The sequence below is a fragment of the Petaurus breviceps genome, unplaced genomic scaffold, assembly GCF_028583685.1.
Source record: "Petaurus breviceps papuanus isolate PSGF00001 unplaced genomic scaffold, PetGlider_PUasm1.0 90881, whole genome shotgun sequence".
NCBI classification, from domain to species: domain Eukaryota; kingdom Metazoa; phylum Chordata; class Mammalia; order Diprotodontia; family Petauridae; genus Petaurus; species Petaurus breviceps.
The window spans coordinates 10,765,155-10,784,692 of NW_027187369.1; the positions used below are offsets into that span (position 1 = coordinate 10,765,155).

Here is a 19,538-nt window from a genome sequence, read left to right on the forward strand (position 1 = left end):
CTGCTTCATTTTATAGGGTTTATTGCCGAAAACACAAGAAAACTCCACATAACTCTGAAGGTAAAACTGTTTAACCATTTTCTAGTTTCAAGAAGATACATTAATTGAGTGAATTAGATTGAACTGATACATATTGTTAAGAAATATTTGAAAATCTTAAATGGAATTGGAAGAATTAAGTAAAGTATTAGGATAAATTTAATACACAGAGTGAAATGATGAGAATTCTTGAATAAACATCTGTCCTAAGGTTATTGTTGAAGGTGATAATGCTATTCTTTAGGAAGAAAGTTTTTGGTGGATGATTTATTTGTGCAGGTAAGTGAATTGGTAGGTTTTTAAAGTAGTGATTATGATTACTATTGACCATAATATTTCATTTATTGTAGAATATGTTGAGATTCACAAGGTGAATAGTTTCTATGATTGTCAAACCTATTAAAATAATTAAAAATCACGTTATACTTTTTTTAAAATGCATTCTAACCAGCAGCATGATCCAGCAGAAAATGAGTAAACTTACAGTATATACTGATAATACCCTTTTAAGTTTATATAAAAGTGGATAGTCAGGTTTCTGTGTACCTAGGCAAATTGCACATGATTTTTGGAAAGCAACAGCTTTGATTTATTCTATATTGTAGATGTAAAATGCTCATAAGTTTAATCAGGGATTTTATATAATTTTATTCTTACCACCTAGATTTTGGGGGTTCCAGACTTGTGATATCATCAGTGTGGAGAAACTCCTTTTATTAATGCAGACCAGAAATCTATCTGTAATTTCTAGTCTCAAAGAGTTGCCCACAGGCACTGAGAGGTTTGATGACTTAGCCATGGTCAGTCATGTAGCAAGTATGTGTCTGAGGCAAGACATGAGCCCAGGACTGCCTGATGCCATGGTCAGCCCCTTGGCCACTACATCTCTTTTCCTCCCACCATTTAGGTTAGTGATATAAACAACTGATAGTTCTGTTTCCTACCCTCAGTAAATGTTATCAATACAAATCAAAATGACGTAAATACTCTTACCTCTTTGGAATTTTTGTCTTTTACAAATGACTTTACCGTCCATTTGTTACAAATATGCCAGTTAAATTAGAAGTCTGATTTGATTTAGAATAACTTTAGCTTTCATGGATAAAAGAAAGTATGTTAACTGTATAAATATCTAGATGTCCAGAGGTATTGGTTATCAAGAATAAGCTGTTCCCTGCCAGGTAGATTGTAGATAAGTGATTGGTACAGAGTGCTTTTGCAGCATAAATGAACTTAGATTTATAAACTTTTATGAATTTTAATTTAAAACTAGAATTGCAATTTAAAACTTTTTGTGTGACTATAGAGAATACCCACTTTTGCTGCTACTGTAAATTTTATCAGTCTATTTATTCAGAAACATTGCCTGCTAGAGACTGGTTCCTTTTTATCTTTTTATGGGTTTATTTCTTGGTTTGCTGGTGTGGGATATTGCCATCATATGATAAAGAAAAGAAGGAACTATTGTTTTGTTTTACTGTTTTGGGAAAACAGATTCAAGGTCTGAGGGTTCATCTTGAATGCCTCTCTGTACAGCAGGAAAATTTATCCAAGAGTAAAGGAAAGCATATCTTTAGACTTCTCTGGACAGCCTTTTTTAGTAGAAGACCTAAGCCATCCTTATTATCCTCCCCAGTCTATCTTATTTCCATGAAAGCAAGAAAAATTGTTGTTAGTTAAACGCTTACTGTTTTTTATAGTAAGATTAGATTTGACACGGTAAAGATATATATAGATATATAGATTTTTTTTTAGGTACAGTATAGGCCCAGCCTACCTCAGTTTGGAGAGAAAGGTTGGCCACAGAGTGATGGGGTTTTTCAGTTACAGTAACTGTTGAAGAGAATCCCCTTAGAGGATCTTAGAGAAACTTTGTGATGTATTCGCACTGCTGAAATCACAGATCCTTGAGACAGTGTATATAAGAAAGCAGTCTGTATATACCAGAGAGCACAGACAGAAAAGAGGTGCTGATGTATGCTATAATAGTTAAGCTTCTTTTACAAGACTTGGAATTTAATTTTATTCTCTCTTTAGCCTAAATATAGAGCACACTCCTAAAGTAAGATCTTTGAAAGGAAAAAGGACCAAGTTATACCCTAAAAATGAGCAAGGCTAAGCTGCAGTGAGGTTGACAAAGGTATATCTTGACTGTAGCTTTTTTTCCATGACATAACATTTGTTCCTATGAGAAAACAGAATCTATTTTGTGCTCTGGTTTCCAGGGATCAGTTGCATGAATGAACAAGTGCTGCCTGTATAATAGGAATGCACTGGAGTCTTGGGTGCTAGCTTCGTAACCACGTACCCTCTGTTGGATAGATAGACACTTTGCCAGTACTTAAAATGGCTAATATGTAGGCCATTCCAGCTTGTTAGAGCAGGTCAGTTTGATATGCGAGGATGTTAATTTCTCCACTTAATATAATAGAATTTTTAAATAGTAAAACCTTGTAATTATGTCACCAAGAGTCATATGTTTAAGAACTTTTGAAAAGTAATTTTTTTTCTCTAAGTTACATCCTAGAATAGTGGAAATCATTTTGAGCTGCCATTCTAGGATACTAGTCCTTGATATTTTACTAAGCCAAACTTGGAAACGCAATGTGTGTGACTCACTTGCTTGGTCTACCATTAGTTTGCTTTGTCAATACTGGTTCATAGGGACAGCCTGCTACATAGATGGCATCCATTATGGCCTATCTTGAACAGTACATCTTTACCTCTCCCCCTCCTCCACTTCTACCCACTGACCTGTGCCAGCTAGCAGAAAAGCAAGGCCCTTCTAGATTAGACATTGAACAGAGAGCTTTGGTGGTGGAGGGAGGGAGAAAACCAGGGAAGAGGAAAAGCCAGACCTAGATGAGATGTCACAGTTAGGAGCCTTGGGTGACCAGATATCATAAAGGACACACTCATGTCTCTCAGTTCAGGAAACATTAAGTGCTTACAAGACACTAGTGATATAAAGACCAAAATGTGAGGCCATCCTTACCTGTACTTCACAGTTTCCCCAAAGGCCTATGTAGCCTATTATTAAAAGTAATACGTACCATTAAAAGTGAGCAGTGGTAATCAAAAGTATGCACTGTGCCACTAAGATTATTTAGATCATGGTGCAATTCAGGCCAGTGGTATCACTTCTTTTTCTCATCATTTTATACTTCTTTTTTTTTTTTTTGGTCTAGAACATTTAAGCATAATAATAGTGGTTTGGGGGCTTTGAGTTTGTTTGTTTTTTCTGCCAGTGTTGCCCTATTATTTTGGCAATAACTCAAATCTGTAATGTGCTGTAATTCCCATGTTAAGGCAGGAAAAAAAATGTCGCTCAATATAGAGATACTCTTCTTCAGACTACCCAATCTTAGGGATTTGCAGCAGACTGTGATCACAAACCAAGTTCTACTTTAAACTCTCTTAACTCTTCTGTTAACAACATTTAAGACCTCCATCACCTACAGTAGCTTTAGAGAATTTCAAAAGTCCCATCTTTTCCCATCTTGATCACTACTGATCTCTGTGTGACCTGCATTGAAAAGTAATAGGCAGAATTTAAGTTGCTTGTATGTGATTTTGTAATACTTTAATAAAACTAGGACATTTTATATCGTCCTTGAAATGTGAAGAACTATGATACACTTGAACCCACTTAGGTTCAATATCAAGTTAGATTATTTAGTTACTGCGCATAACCACAGCAGAATTGTCAGCCCACTCATTGGGCACTGACAAAATGTTGGGCCACTCATGGAGAGAGCCCCATGTGAAAACTAACATGTGCCTTTTTCACTCATTTTCATTTTAAGGAGGCCAGGAATAACAAGACTCAGGGAAGTGACTAGGAAGACATGAAAGTGTTGAGTTGGTCCCAGAATTTTCCCTCCTCGCCCATGTAACAAGGCTCAGTTTATTAGGAACTGCAGCAGCATAAAGAAGTGGCATTTAGGGATTCTGAATTAAAGACTGCATAGTCATTTGGACGAATGATTGAATTATCTCTTATTTCTAGTTATCTAAATCTTGTGGAAGTACATACAGAATTTGTTTGGAGTGTAACTCTGTGGAGCCAGGCAGACTAGTTCAGTAGGAAAAACCATGAGGCTCTGTACTGAACACTAAGAAGAGTGGTAGCAGTCTGACTCAGCAGTCTGACTCATGATCTGGAGGTCTTTGTGGCCATACTGGAAGAGGAAAAACTAGGCTTTCTACCCAGTTGTTTCAGTTTTCTCCCCTGCTCCCTTTTAGCTATCCTTAGTTGTTACAACTGCTATAATTCCGAGTGTGGTTTAAGTCCCAACTTGGCTGCTTGCTAACTAGGCAAGTCATTTTACTAACTCTTTGAGCCTCACTTTCCTCATCTGTTAAGTACAGATGATATTTGCACTACAACTACCTCACATGAGCATTGTGAAGAAAGCACTTTGTAAACTTTCAAGTCTTGGGTGAATGTGAGCTGCTGCTCTCTTCCCGACATTTAGAAGTATGTAGGTCAGCTCTGCCTAGTTTTCTTATGGCTTAATTCTCCCATTATTTTTTTCCCCTTTATAATTCTCCTCTCTACATGCTGGAATGTCATGAAGTGTGACATCAGTATTTACTGATTACTAGAGACAGAGCCTTCATGTAAAGGAGCTCAAACAATCACTGCTTTTTGCCAGTGGAAAGAGAGGAAAGGACACTGCTTCCTCCCAAACTGCTGTTGTCATTGGAATAGTGATGGAAGCAGCAGGAGAAAAGAAGGCTTTAAATAAACGGCCATTTGGACTTGGCCCTGTAACAGGTGGTATCTAGAACAATTCAGATACTTGTATAAACACCCCTGGCCTGTATGCTTTCCTAGTCACTAGTTAAGAATTTTTACACTGAGCTGGTGATTAGGAATTTGAAGTCTGGCTTCTCTGGAGGGGTACCCTGGGATGTGCCAATCCCTCAGGAATGGGTCCTCTCGCAGCAGCTGCTGGGCTAGCTCCTGCTGCTTCTTCAAAATGCCAAAGCACCCACCCTGCTAGCGTCGTTCAGGTCATGGCCACTGATAAGAAAGCAGTCATGGCTGCTACTACTTTGGGGACTATGTCTAGTGACCCTTGGAAAATCCATAGAATTGGTAGCCTTGGCTACTGAGGTTTTGCCTGGAGCAACTGTTGCTGAAATGTTTCAGGCCCGAGGAGCTCTTTCTTCAATTGATAGGAATCCTACACACAGAAAAGGTAAGTAATGGAAGAATTTGGCTCAAAATTGAAAGACAATAATCTTTATATCTCATGTTTCTTAGAGTTTCAAAAAACTTATACTGCACTGGTCCTTGAACCACAAAACAGATGTTGTTAGCTATTGACAAACATCTGAGAGAGCTTGAGATAAGGAAAATAGATGCACTTGAAAGATCATTGAGCTTCCTTTGTTTTCTAGAAGGAAAGATGAATTCTTTTGAACTCAGTATATTCATCTGTTTCTGTGAAGAATGAGTAGTTAATGCTGCAGTAAGGTATAGAATATAGTCTCCTAGACAAATCCAGTTCTGTGTAGCATCTTAGACCTTCTCTCTTGACACATAATACCTTTAAATATTTGGAAAGGAATTAGCATCTGCAAGAATAGGGATCACTGCACTTTCTTAGTAAGAAATTAATCAGTGAAATGGTAAGATAGGAGATTAGCAGTGACCTATGGAAAAGAAAACAGGAAGGTAAGAAAAAGATTGCAGTGACACTCAAATTTTCCTTCTTTTTCTTTCTTTCCTTTTTTGATATTTAAATGATCAGTTGCTTCGGCTCTTTTTTCAAAAAGCATTTTCTGTAGAACGAATGTTAGGCAAGTGAGCATTCAATTATCATGTTAGTTTTCTTCAAGCATAGTGCTTTGCACATAGTAAGTGGCTAATAAGTGTTTTTGTATCCATCTATCAAGATTTTTCAGTATAAATCTTAACCTATGCTAGACACAGAAATATATGAATGAATGGATATATTTCTTTAACAGTAGCTATCCAAGACCAAAGAAGGGAGATCTGAAATTGTGAAATATGGAAAAACTCCCCAGGAAACAGTCATTGATTCCTTACCCCACATCTAATGGGATAAAAGTCACAATATGTAATTTTTAAGTTTTTCTCATTAGTTAATATGTATAGAGGTCATTGCTAACTGAGATTTTCTGTTGCTTGTTCCCTTTTCAAAGTTGGTCAGGAATGCATGTAGTATGTAAACAGTTGGCTTGATTTGATTGATCAAAAGAGAGCCTTAGAGCTTTAAAGAAAGTAACCTAGTTTTCTAAATTCAGTCACATGACTTCCTTGGCAGACATAAGTTTATTTTACAGTTAAAGTAATATCAGTACTTATGTTTCCCTCATCTCAATTATGTAGTTCTTTTCATATAAATTAGTATCTAGGTAAGTATGCTGTTATGATGGCGGGCATCTAATTTCATAAGAAAAAAAAAACAAGATAAAGTAAAGTTTTCTAGAAACCTAAAATAACTAGAAATTTATATGTGATTTTTTAAAAAAAAATCTTAACTGGTAGTGGAATTTGGAAAATATTCTATATTATGTGTTTAAGTCATAAGAGTAATGTGTTTAAGTCATAAGAGTATAAAGACATGTTTTCTATCTAATATGTCTGGAGGAGGGTGTGATTAGATAAGAACTTTCACATTTGTTGAAATTCAACATTTGTTAAATGCCTCTGGCATGTTTGATGCTTTGAAATAGATTAATCTGTCTCCTAGAAAGTAACTTACATGCTGAGGAAAACCTTAGACTATTTGTCTAAGGACAAATTGTCATTATTGCTAGATTGATTTATGCATACTTTTCCTTAAATTTTAAGCCACTGATGTAGAAGAGAGTATCAATGAACATGATCTGGAGCCTTCATCACCCATGGGAAAGAAGAAAAGTCGCAAAGGAAGGCCGAGAAAAATGATTTTAAAGGGGCAGTCAGAAGATAATAGATCTACATCCTCTCATGGCACAGATGAAATAGAGAGCAGTTCCTATGTAAGTAGAATGAAAGTGTATCCTTATTCATTTTGTCACTTTTAATATTCTGGTTTCTCAATTGAAGAAGATGTTCTAATATGAAATAACAAGCTTGAGTCACTGACATGGATTTTCTAAAAACTGATTTTTTTTGGGGGGGTGGGGGTTAACTTTCAGAGAGAGAGGTCTCCACACAGAAGCAGTCCCAGTGATACCAGGCCTAAATGTGGATTTTGTCATGTAGGTGAAGAAGAGAATGAAGCAAGAGGCAAGCTTCATATATTTAATGCCAAAAAGGCAGCTGCACATTATAAGTGCATGGTAAGCATGGTTTCTTATGTGTGGTTTGTAAATAACCTTGAAATGTTTAATAAATGTATCTTTTGGCTAAGGGAAAATAATTCTTCTGGAATTAGCACTTTCTATCAAATTGTATTCATTGCTATGAAAATTTATGTTCAGGGGATTCTGATAAAATTTTCAAGTAATTTTTTGGTAGTTGCCAAATGTAGGAATTTTTCCTATTATGCTTTTTTTCTTTTTTAAACCGGCTATTCTGTAGCATGGAGTCTTGCTGAAATAAAATGGTCTCTAAGCTTATGAGTGCATTTCTCTTTATTTTGCTTTGTCAGAATTTGCAGTAATCATTTCTCTAGCCCCTCTCCCAAAAGCTCTATGGCTTAGTGAGTGTTACAGTGACCAAAGATCATGACTTGACTCATGTTCATAAAGCCTACACTTTTCAAGCTATTCACATCATTTATGCTGAGAGTTTTATCATTTAGGTAAACCTTTAAAATGTGGAGAAAAGATGAAGCAACATGGCTGTTGCCATCGGACCTAAAAATATTTCCAAACCAAAATATTACTTATTGCCAAAATGAACTTAGCGTTCCTTTTGGCAGGCCTGCCTGTGAGAATAATAAAGTGCTTCTTACCCTTCATCAAAAAGAGATTCTGGATTTTAATGTCCTTGGATTTCTCTTCCTGTAGTTGTTCTCTTCCGGCACAGTTCAACTCACAACAACATCAAGAGCAGAATTTGGTGATTTTGATATTAAAACTGTCCTTCAAGAGATTAAGCGTGGAAAAAGGATGGTATGTTCTTTTCTATCCCTTTTTTGATACCAGGAGTGTGTGCTATTTATCTTTTGCTATATATTTCGAACATATTTCAAATTCATCCAGGCATTGAAAAACTTGAATATGAAGCTGTTCTACTATTATGACAAAGTACATTTTTGTAGATAGACAATATTGACCTGTTTGGGGAGTTTGATAAGTGGATGGTGTTGACTCCTTCCTTTCAGCATAAATCCTATACTGAGCGGTGTCATTAAAAGAATAGTGATTGATTTCAGGTTATTTTGTGAGCAATGGACATGAACGTGAATGTGTATTCAGTGATGCAATCTCAAGTGTTTCTGTTATTTAAGCAGAAAGGGTTGTTTTTCAGATATGTGAAACAAACTTGACCCCTAGTGAGGCATCCATTTTAAGTACACATGTGTAGCCTAGTTTCTCAAATATCTTTGTCTTGCCATTATGTTTGGGAAATATGCCTTCACACATTCTTAAACGAGAATGAATTCCTAATGTTCTGGATTTGATTTTTTTTGTTTTTTTGGAGGGCAATTGGGGTTAAGTGACTTGCCCAAAGTCACATGGCTAGTATGTGTATCAAGTGTCTGAGGCTGGATTTGAACTCAGGTCTTCCTGACTCCAGGGCCGGTGCTCTATTCACTGCACCACCTAGCTGCCCCTATACTAGATGTGTTTACCTGCTTATTCTCATCTGTAACTTCTGTATGTTTATGAATTACTACCTCCATTAGTGCTGAGAGGTACTCTGAATTGGAGAAAATATACAGCCTTTTTGGTTTTCAGACCAACACTTATCTTTAAAAATATTGTGGTACTGATTGGTTAAATCAAGGGTTCTTAACCAGGGATCCTTTAACTCTTCAAAAAGAGTTGAAAAAATAATGTTGATAACTATTACAATATGATTGGTTTCCTTTGTAATCCTGTCTGTTGTATGCATTTGCAAACATGATTCTGAGAAGGGGGCCATGGGCTTCACCAGGCTGTCTGCCAAAGCGGGGCTATAACACAAACAAGGTTAGAAACCCCTGCTCTAGATGCTATTTTGAACATGTAAAAAAAGAGAAACCAAAAGACATTAAATGGCCCAACTGATTTGGAAAGTGGGAGGAAAGGTGATTTGGATTGGTGATTTCATTAGTTTTAGGAACTCCCTCTAAGAAAAGTCACTCCACAAATGCCGATTGGCAACATATTTGTAATTTAAAGAATTCTTTGGGACCCTGAGAACTTATGCCTTTCCTGTGATGGCACTGCCAGTATCTGTCACTGGCAGGACTTAAACCCAGGTTTCATTGACTCCAAGGCTGACCTTCTCTCACTTATACCTGACTGTCCCTGATCAAATAGTAACCTTTCTTAAATAAAAGTGGACTTTATAGAAGAATTTCTGTGAGAATCATTGACTTTGTCATTGATTCATCTTAGAACCAGGTCACCATAGTGACTTGCCAACTAATCTCCTGGATATGAACCTCCTTTATAATGAAGTAGTCGCTTTCTCTGCATGATACAGATTATTCTTTTGGGCATGTAGCATGATACCTTATATTATTAATTTTTCCTATGTGCCATTGAGTGACAGATGTTTGAGGGGACAGATCTTCGGAGTGACAGTATTTCTGGAAGAAATTAATGCAAACTGGCTTTTTAGTAAATATTTCATTATTAGAAATGTCATTGGAGAATTTAAAGTGTTGGTGACATTTATCAAAATGAAATATGGCTTAAAATTGTAGCAATAATAGTAGGGAGAACTGGTCCTAGAATTTTCATTGGTATAGGGAATTCCCAGGTAAGGAAACTCTACCAATGCAGGGCAGCACCCTCTCTGCAGACTTCCTAGTCTTAGATAGTAAGTTACCTAGAGCACAGAGCTGAGAAGGGACTTGCCCAGGTTCACACAGACAATACAGGTTCAGGACAGGGCTTGAATCCAGAACCACCAGCCTTCTGTCTGCTCTGCCTACAAAAGACTTTACTAAGTCCTGTTCTCACAACAACCTTGTAAGATAAACAGTGCCAAAAGTATTATTCCCATTTTACAGAAGAGAACTGAAGGGCACAAGGGGGAAGTTGAGTTATCCGTGGGCAGGTGGCTAACCTTGTTTAGTGTTCTTTCCACTATACCACACTGCGTCAACTTCTATTTCTGTTTCTGCTTATAGCTAATGGAAATGTATTTGTGCAGTGTACTCTTTAAAATGTGCTCTATATTCATTTGTACAAAAAAATGAGATGCCAGCTATATATTAAAATGAAATGTTTGAGTCTTAAAACCATGGAATACTCTTTCCTAAAAGAGCATATGAGCCTTTAAATTTTGACTTTAGTTTGTAGTTTTATTTATTACAAAGTTAGCTTTAATGAACATTAAGCTACTGACATCACTCCCAGTTCTCCCGCTCTCTTTACAGCTATGTAAGAAAGGATGTTTATTGAATTAAGTGTATGTGCTGCTTTTATGTTCTAAATTGACATAGTTTGCCTGTCAGGTAGGGGACAACTACCCTAAAGTGACACCTTTGAAAGGAAAAAGACATATAGATCTACATCCAAAAACTACCATGAATAAAAATCAGACCACACTCTTTTGTTTTATAGAAACCAATTTTCCAGTATTTCACCATCTTAATATAGTTTGCTTAGCCATTTCCCATTGTTGAACAATTGAGTGGTTCTCAGTTTTCCCCCCTACCCCTTTTTGCTGTTAGTATCATCCACAGGACAGCAGTATCACTATGTCCCCATACTTGTTTCAACATTAAGGTTTATCATTTTCATTTATTTCACTAGTTAAAAAAGGGGGAGGGGGGGTTTCCACAGGGCCGGCTAAATGGCACAGTGAATAGAGCACTGGCCCTGGAGTCAGGAGGACCTGAGTTCAAATCCGACCTTAGATACTTGACAAACTTGCTAGCTGTGTGACCTTGGGCAAGTCACTTGACCCCAATTGCCCTGCCTTCCCCCCTCCAAAAAGCAAAAAAGAAGGGGAGGGATTTTCATTTATTTCACTAGTTTAATAGGTATCTAATAACATCCTAAAGTTGAGTTAGTCTTGATTCCTTTGGTTGTGAGTTCTACCTTTTTTCCACATGGTGATTTATTATCTGTATTTGTGTTATGTGTAAACTGTGGAGTGAACTGTCAAGCCTCCTCACGGGTACTCCTCTCTGTCCCTGGTAACAGAAGTGCACACTTTGTAGCCAGCCTGGTGCTACTATCGGATGTGAAATAAAAGCTTGTGTCAAGACTTACCATTACCACTGTGGCGTGCAAGACAAAGCTAAATATATTGAAAATATGTCACGAGGGATTTACAAGTAAGAGACTACAGTTCTTAATTTTTAACAAATAATTTTTGACATAAATAATTTTGTTTCAAAAGAGCAGCTTACCTTATGCTACCATTGGTCTTCCCCATGGCTTTGGTAACACAGAGTCAGAGGTTACTGTACAGGCCATCTCTCCTCTGGCTCTACATGCCTGGGGAGAGCTTTCCATCTGGGCACAACATTAACCTGTTTTCTTTAGGTCTTCTGACATTGCTGGGCCTATGCACTGGTGGTAGTTTCGTATTGGAGCTGCATTGCCACCTACCTATTCTATCAGATTTTTGTTCATCTGCTTTGCCCACAGATAGGGAAAAGTGAGCATTCATTCATTGCCCTGACTTCTCCTTTATCCTTATCCTTATCCTATCCAAAGCAGAGTTAGCTGTCATCTTTTCATTGACCAAACTGGTTGATGGTTTGTTTCTGAGAAACATCAAGTATATTCTTACTTTACAAAGGCATAACTTGTAATTATCATGTTTATTCAGTATTGACAGCCTGGGTAGCATGATATTAGGTAAGCAGGTTGTTAAGGGTCACCTTGCAGGGTCTAATGCTTGCTTACAAAATTGGTCTCTTTGTATAATGTTATATGCTAACATGGAAACTTAGAACGTACTGGATATTTTTATTCTTTAGAAGAAGATAATCTTTGTTTACCTAATGTACTAGAATTACTGATGAAAATAACACTGTGTCCCTCCTACATTGATTCCTTTGGATTGATTGGCCAAACTTATTTCAGTTTGACTTGTAAACTGGGCAGTAGGAATTGTAATTTACCTATCCTGTTTCTGGTCCCACATTCAGACTGGCTTCCAAAAGCGTGCTGTTTACTTTAAATGGACTCTGAATTCTGTTTTTCACAGAAAATACTTAGATCCCAGAAGAGAACCAGGATACAAGAGGAGTTTTGTAGTACAGGCAGAAGGGTGGGGGTTACCCAGGTTTAAGTAGGGGAGATGACAGGAACTCTGTATCTGCATCAAGGATCTTAATAAAGCAGTGTCTTGAGATACCTCCTAAGTTGAAACTCTTGTCCTAACTCCATTTTAAGATTTGGAGTGTTTTCTCATTCTCAAGGTGCAGTATTTAGTGGTCATGATTTCTTAGTGGCTGCTAAAAGTTTTTAGAACACACACACACACACACACACGTGTGTGTGTGTGTGTGTGTAATGTTATGTGTGTATGTATATTTTTAAAAGAAAAAAAAGTGTTGTAATGAATCAAACTAGTTAAATAAGATCCCCTCCTCCCCTTTAGCTCCTTAAATTATGAGGAAATTTGACTTAACATTGATTTAACATAAGTAACTTCTAAGTTCTACTCCCCGCAGAGCAATTTGGTATGTGGAATCTCTTTTATTTCCCTTCTATTCTATCTCCTACTAAGACTTTTTGTTTATAAGCTTATCATATTCAATCATCCCTTATCTTGGGTCATAACCGCAAGAGGACATTCTGTGAACTGTGTAATGGCATCACCTTGAAGGATTCGTATACTTTTTATGCTCCTTTGTGCAATTGGCCCTAAAGGCTGCACTCAGACCATTCCTGTACCTTTTTGAGATGAAAGAATATTAATTGGAATGAGTAATCTTCTCTTCAGGGGTACATGAGATGCAGGCCAGATCACCTTAGCAGTTATTTTCAATAAGATAATTATTCAAATTACCTTCAGAACTACTTGCCATACTAATATCTGAAGAATGAAATTAAGTTCTATCAAATGGTAAACTGCTGAGCATAATGAAAATAGCACGTTTATTACTGTCAAAAAAGCATACAAGCACCCCTGGAATTGATGTGTCCCATTTATAAGTATACCTGCCCTCAACAGTGTAAAAGAGCAGACCAATTTCACCCACTAATACTAACATACCATGGGTCCTCAACAGTAGAAATCATATGTCCTCTAACTTTGTTTCCTGATGGATTTCCCCTTATTGCTTTCATTGCTCTAGACTATACTGTAAAAATCATAGTGGAAATGATGAGCGAGATGAAGAAGATGAAGAACGAGAAAGCAAAAGCCGGGGAAAAATAGGAAGTGATCCTTGTGGCTTCCCTCAGCAGCAACTCAATGGAAACTAGGTATGGAAGTTATTGCTGATACAGAGATGCCCATCATTCAGTGTGTTACTGACATGACTAAATGCAGGTAGATTCAAAAATACTAATGTGTTTAGTTGACAGCATGTTGTTAGAGAACCCCATAGACCCGAGGAAGGTTCTGTAACCTTAGCTGATTCTGTAACAGTTTTAAAAGAGAGCAAGTGAGCCATTTTATCAATAAATGTAGCTATAATGTCAAATTTGTAAGATACTCTTTTTTCCTGTTTTCTCTATTTTAAATTTACAATTGTTTTCATCATCTTTTGAACAGGTTCAAGGGACAGAGAGTTAGAAAACTGGGAATGAATAAGACATCCATAACTACTATTCTTTTTCACTGTTTTCTAAAATCAGAAAGGGTTAGGAACTTTCTACTGCCTGATGCTATTAGATCCTTCATTGAGCTGCCTGAGATGTTCATGTGTGTGAGCCTTCAATAAGTGGCAGAGTTTTACTTGTTGATAATTATGTAGTTTGTAGTCTGCAGTGTCTGGAAAAAAAAATAGAAACACTCAATGATATGTACAGTGTCAAAAGTGAAGGCAGACATTGAAATGAACTAAGCTCTATTTCTGGACTGAATAAAAATCTGAGTTCTGGAATGTGTAAAATGTTTAGTGGATTCAGTATCATGGAAAAGTCGAAGCCAGTTGTACTTCCCATTGCAGACATGGCCAGGGTGACAGCACAGTTAATTATGAGTTTTGTGATTTCTCTACACGCAAACAATCGAGGCTACCAAGGAAGATGGCCTCTTGTTCTTCCTCTCTTTGCTTGGAAAGCACATGCATAAAAGAATTTTTCTTTACCACAAAGTGTGCTAAATAAAGATTTTTCAGTTTGTTCCAGTTGAAGTTGTTCCCACTTACCAGCATGGACTCCAAGCAACTGGTGAGCTCCAGTGCTTACGCCAAAGGGCTGTGTGTATTTTCTTTTTCTAACTCCCCTTGCCTCCCTACCTTGCCCATATATATACCTTTCCTCTTTCCAAAATATACCAAGAGCTTTGGGCAAAAATGGTTGAAATCTTTATACTAACATATGGAAGCAGCAAATTAAACCTTCTTGAAATTTAGAGGGTCATTATTCACTGAGGAATTTAGCCACCATGTCTGAAACCCACACCTCTCAAGTGCCCTGTTGTATGGAACACTTCGCATATTGGTCCCAAGTATGAAAGTAGGTCTTCTGTGCTATAGGAATAATAAAGACTCTTTTCATAAAGCAGCAGTATTTCTTTTGAGTATGTGACCACTATTTTAGAAACTGTATTTAACATTTTTGACTTTTTTGAGTCATTGCTTTGATTTTTATGCCCTACTGTTATCTTGTGTGTGTAGGGCTGGCTCTGTGTGCTCCTGATTGGTGGTTCTTTAGATTGGGGTTAATCAGTGGCTAACTGCTCAGTTCTCTTAAAAGAGTATTTTTCCACTGGCCCTTCTAGTGAGTGATAAGGATAGTTTCTTGCATTTACTTATTGAAGCACATGAGTACATTTCTTTCTAATAAAACCAAAAAACCTTTGTGGTCTGCCTGATACTACCATAGCACCTCAGTAGCAAGGTAGGAATTCTGATTTTCTACATTTGAAGCAAATCGACAAGCAAGACACATTGACAACTTGACTGTACATTGAGAAGATTATTCTGCAGCTGATATAAACAGGATTTTTTTATGTAACAGGTGAAAACTTACACTGTGCTTAAGATTTTGTTGCTTTTTTACTGCTAGTATTTTAAAGCCACGTTTGTCAAATATATTTTCACGCATATACTTAAAACAAGGGACCCAATTATGGCTATAGTCAAACTTTTTCTTTTTTTTCCTTTTTTCTTTTTTTTTGGTTCTAGAAGGATAATGTAGTTTTAGTAGGAGCTTGTCCTGTAGGTTATAAATGTTTTCTTTTTGTTCTAAATATGCCATTGATTTTTTTTTGTAAATATGATTTTCAAAATTAAACATGACTTGAATTGCAATGACAGATCTCTAGATAATTGTTTACCAAGGTATGTGACTTTTCCCCTAAAAGATCTGTACTTCAGCTTCTTACAACAGCTTGAAAATGGATTAGTCTAAATCTTGAAATCACTGTGTCTAGATCATTTTTTTTATATTGTGTGCCACAGGCATGGCTTACCCATGGAACAGAACACCTTCATTTCTGGACAACTACTGTATTGCTTTGAATTAAGGAAAATGCAAGGTGTTTTGGGTATTATGGCCAGTCTAATATAATTATTGTATAAACAAGGACTTTCAATGCTCTAGGTGTCAATTGCTGGATTTGGTCTTTAGTAAAATTTAAGTGTGTCTGGGTTTCTTCAATCCATTCTGTGCCACTAGCAACCAGAATAGCACTTTACCTTTGGTTGACAGAACAAGTGGCTGGCTACCTATTCTTTCACTGTGGTGTGATGATTTGGCTAAATGATTTTTCATTCGTAATAAAATGTAAACTAAAGTCACATGAAAAATCACTTTGGGTCATAAACCTACAATATTCTAATTCTCTTCATATTTTTGTCATATGCTGAGTCAAAGTGCCTTACAATGTAAAAATTGTACAGTACTTATGTTCCCAATATCATCTTCTGGGTAGTAATTACATTGTGGTGTCAATATTTAGAAAAATGTACCTCAGCAGTGTATTTACTATACATCTCCTATGTCCTTAACTGTACTTTTATTAAGCATGAAAATTATTTGATCAGTATACAGCATCGACATAATTTTAAAAGCAAACAATACTGCCATTACTGTCTTTTATGCGTATTTTAGCTTGGAATTTTAAAGAGTGTCTTTTTTTTCCTCTTTTTTTTAAAAACAAACAAACAAACAGTGTAATCTTTGCAAGCATATATTGAAGATTATTCTGGAGCATTTACTGCCTTACCAGAAATGTTAGTAAAGAAAGTTCTTTATAGTAGAAAGATAGACTTGAATTTCTGTACTTTTAATAGGATCTATTTGTTCCTGGAAAAGAAAACAATTTAATGGGTGTGTTTTACTTTCATTTCACGATTTTAAAGACTACAACTGAAAATAATTTATTTCCAAGATCTCTAATAATTTTAAGATTTCAGTCATTTCTTGCTCAGGAGTGCATCCTATTACTAGGCAAGTGATAATATAGATCTTCCATTGAGTCAACCTTTGTATACATAAATAGATGCACAGGAAATAATCATCAGCAAAATAGCAATTTTATCTCGAAACAAACTAGAGAGGATCCTGGCATGGTGCTTTTTGAAAAGCACTGAAGTTTGTTTAGGCCACAGCCTGTAGCTTTTGCTCTCACGTACATCTACACTAAATACTAAGACAAGGAATGTGTTATGGGGTTTCAAACAAACAAACAGAAACATTCCTCTCAACTATGTTATGTATATTTTGTTCTTGTTCTGTTGGCTTTTATTTCCAAAATTGTAGTTTGCAGTATTAGTTTCTTTTTATTGGTATTCTTGCATATATTCAATAAATGAGTTAAAACTTTCTTATTGGCACATGTCTTTTTTATGAGAGCATATGATAAGCTTATGGTTTAGCTCTATGAGCTATTATGTGTTGAATTCCTCTTAGCTTTACATTATTTTGTGGTAAGATAGTTACAGTTTAATAACTGGTTGCTAACCATTTGTGGGAGAAAGGAAAATGCAAAGGTTAAGAATGTAAAGCATTATTGAAAGATTGACTTCTCTTTCTCTATCCTTCAGTATTAAAATCATCATTTTGGACCAAATAAAGTATTTTTATTTCTCTTGAAAATTCAATAAAAGTTCCCCTCCTTCATTTCTCCTCTGACCTAACCTCCATTATATCTTGGCCTATTAGTACACGAATTTAAATATACCTTAGTGTGTGTTCATGGGGACATCACTCTTATTATAATTGTTTTAATGCAGTAAAAATCTGATACTAACCGAGTTATATGGTGGCTATTAGTCCAATCTTCCGAATGTTAAATTAAAAAGTGGGGGGCTTCACTCTTATCAATTCCAAATTTCCATTGATGCTAGGACTGGCTTGACACTATGTGTAAAGGGTATGTTTGCTCAAAGTGACAGTACCTCAGATGGGGAGCAAATTTTTTTTTTTTTAGAGGGCAATTGGGGTTAAATAACTTGCCCAAGGTTACACAGCTAGTATTTTTTTGTGTGTGGGTATTAAGTGTCTGAGGCCGGAACCGAACTCGGGTCCTCCTGACTTCGGGGCCAGCGCTTTACTCACTGCGCCACCTAGCCACCCCTTGGGAGCAAATGTTTTTTGTGTTCACTTATGTTTCTTCTCATTCTTCCCAGTCTGACCTGCTGACTGACCTAAGGTGGGTGTGCAAGCATTGATCAAGGCAGCAAATTATACAAAACAGGTCCTAATTAATACAAGAACATGAAAAAGTATCTTTCTGTGTGTTGGTATAAGTGCATAAAGATTTCTTGATGTTTCATGTGAAAATCTTATTTTGATCATATTTTTAATGAGCAGTCAAGATATGGATAAACAGGTTTTTTTTTTTACCTAACTATGAATGAGCCTACTGTCTAATTATCTGCCTCCTTCAGTAGACTCCTCTAGTCATTGATGATGTGCCTGAACTCATTCCTCAATAGTTAGCGTATTCTCACCCCGTCATGTTTTTCTCATCCCAGTGATACTGGGATGTTCAACAACCACCAGTGGTCATTACACAAACCCCATTTCTTATCACCTACCCACACCCTTATTCCTATCCCCCTCAACCCTAGCCCCTCAGTGATCCACTGAAAATCTGCCTTCCCCTACCACGAGAGCATCTGTCTTCTCCATAGTTAACAAACTTGTTTTCATCTTAAATCTTTTCTTTCCTTACTCCTTCCATCTTCCAGCACTCAGTGAGTTCTCATGCCCTCTCAGTAACATAGCGTCCCTGGCTACTTTTTCCTGTACCAATTCACTCATACCTATCAACTTACTGGTTTTTTTGTTTTCTTTTGGAGGGGTGTCAGAATACTCCATTGCCACTTTCAGATTCTCCCTCTACCACCATCACACAGTAGCCTCGCTTCCTTTGGGGTTCATTCAATCCATATTTATTACCCAATCAAGATTCTGGTAGCTGTTACTTACCAAACCCTAGAATACACTCTTTTCTTCCTCAGTGAGTTCAACTGCCTTCCACTCCACCCAAACTCCTGTCCTCATACTAGGGGACTTCAACATATATAGTGCTACTCTATCAAACATCTAAATTTGCCAGTTACCCAACTTAGTCATTTTCCATGACCACTCTTCTACTTCACTTCAGCTACACACAGAGATGGTTATGCCCTTGATCTTTCCGTTGCCCAAAAATATTTCACTTGTGTTCACAAACACTGGAATTCTTTTAACTGTTATCATTCCATATTTCTCTATATTTTACAGCCCCTATACTCTTTGTCCTCACCATGACCTCCAGTCCCCTCAATTTTCCCAGACTATTATCCCTGGCACTGGCTACAGTATCATCCCTTTCTTATCAGCCCCTTGGTGACCGGGTTCAACTCTACATTATCCTCTGTACTCTCTTGCTGTCTTAGCCTTGACTGATAATGCATTGCTAAGCCTTAGCCTTGGCTTATTCTCTCCTCCAGCTGCCTTTGATTCCATTCACACACTGCTGAATGGGGATAGAAAAAAATCATGAAGCCATGCCAACCAAGTCCACTACAAATTTGTTAGAGTCTCAACTGGAACCTCACTGCAGCAAGGCAATCCTTTTTCACCTCCCTAGTTCACTGTTCTATTCACTACAATGGCTTTACAAGACCTTTTCATCCTTCCTCAAGTCTCCCCTGGCACCCCTTCCTTCAGCTAATAACTGATATTTCACTTTTTCAAATTGAGGCTATTCTTTGAGAGCTCCCTCTTCTCCCCTCCTCCTCATGTCACATCACCCAGCTATCTTCCCCTGCTCTCCTCCACCTCTTTTTCCTGTCTCCTCTGGC

At 37.0% G+C, this 19,538-nt stretch overlaps 1 protein-coding gene across 1 annotated transcript in view; it reads left to right on the top strand.

Moving 5' to 3' along the window:
* Nucleotides 1-17,068, top strand: part of PHF6 (PHD finger protein 6) — a 35,001-nt gene extending 17,933 nt beyond the window's left edge. The window contains exons 5-11 of the mRNA XM_069074105.1: nt 17-60; nt 6,869-7,038; nt 7,198-7,341; nt 8,014-8,118; nt 11,314-11,447; nt 13,425-13,554; nt 13,847-17,068. Coding sequence (XP_068930206.1) covers nt 17-60; nt 6,869-7,038; nt 7,198-7,341; nt 8,014-8,118; nt 11,314-11,447; nt 13,425-13,554 — 727 coding nt within the window. The 3' untranslated portion in view covers nt 13,847-17,068. The remainder of the gene's footprint in view (nt 1-16; nt 61-6,868; nt 7,039-7,197; nt 7,342-8,013; nt 8,119-11,313; nt 11,448-13,424; nt 13,555-13,846) is intronic.
* Nucleotides 17,069-19,538: the final 2,470 nt, after the last annotated feature.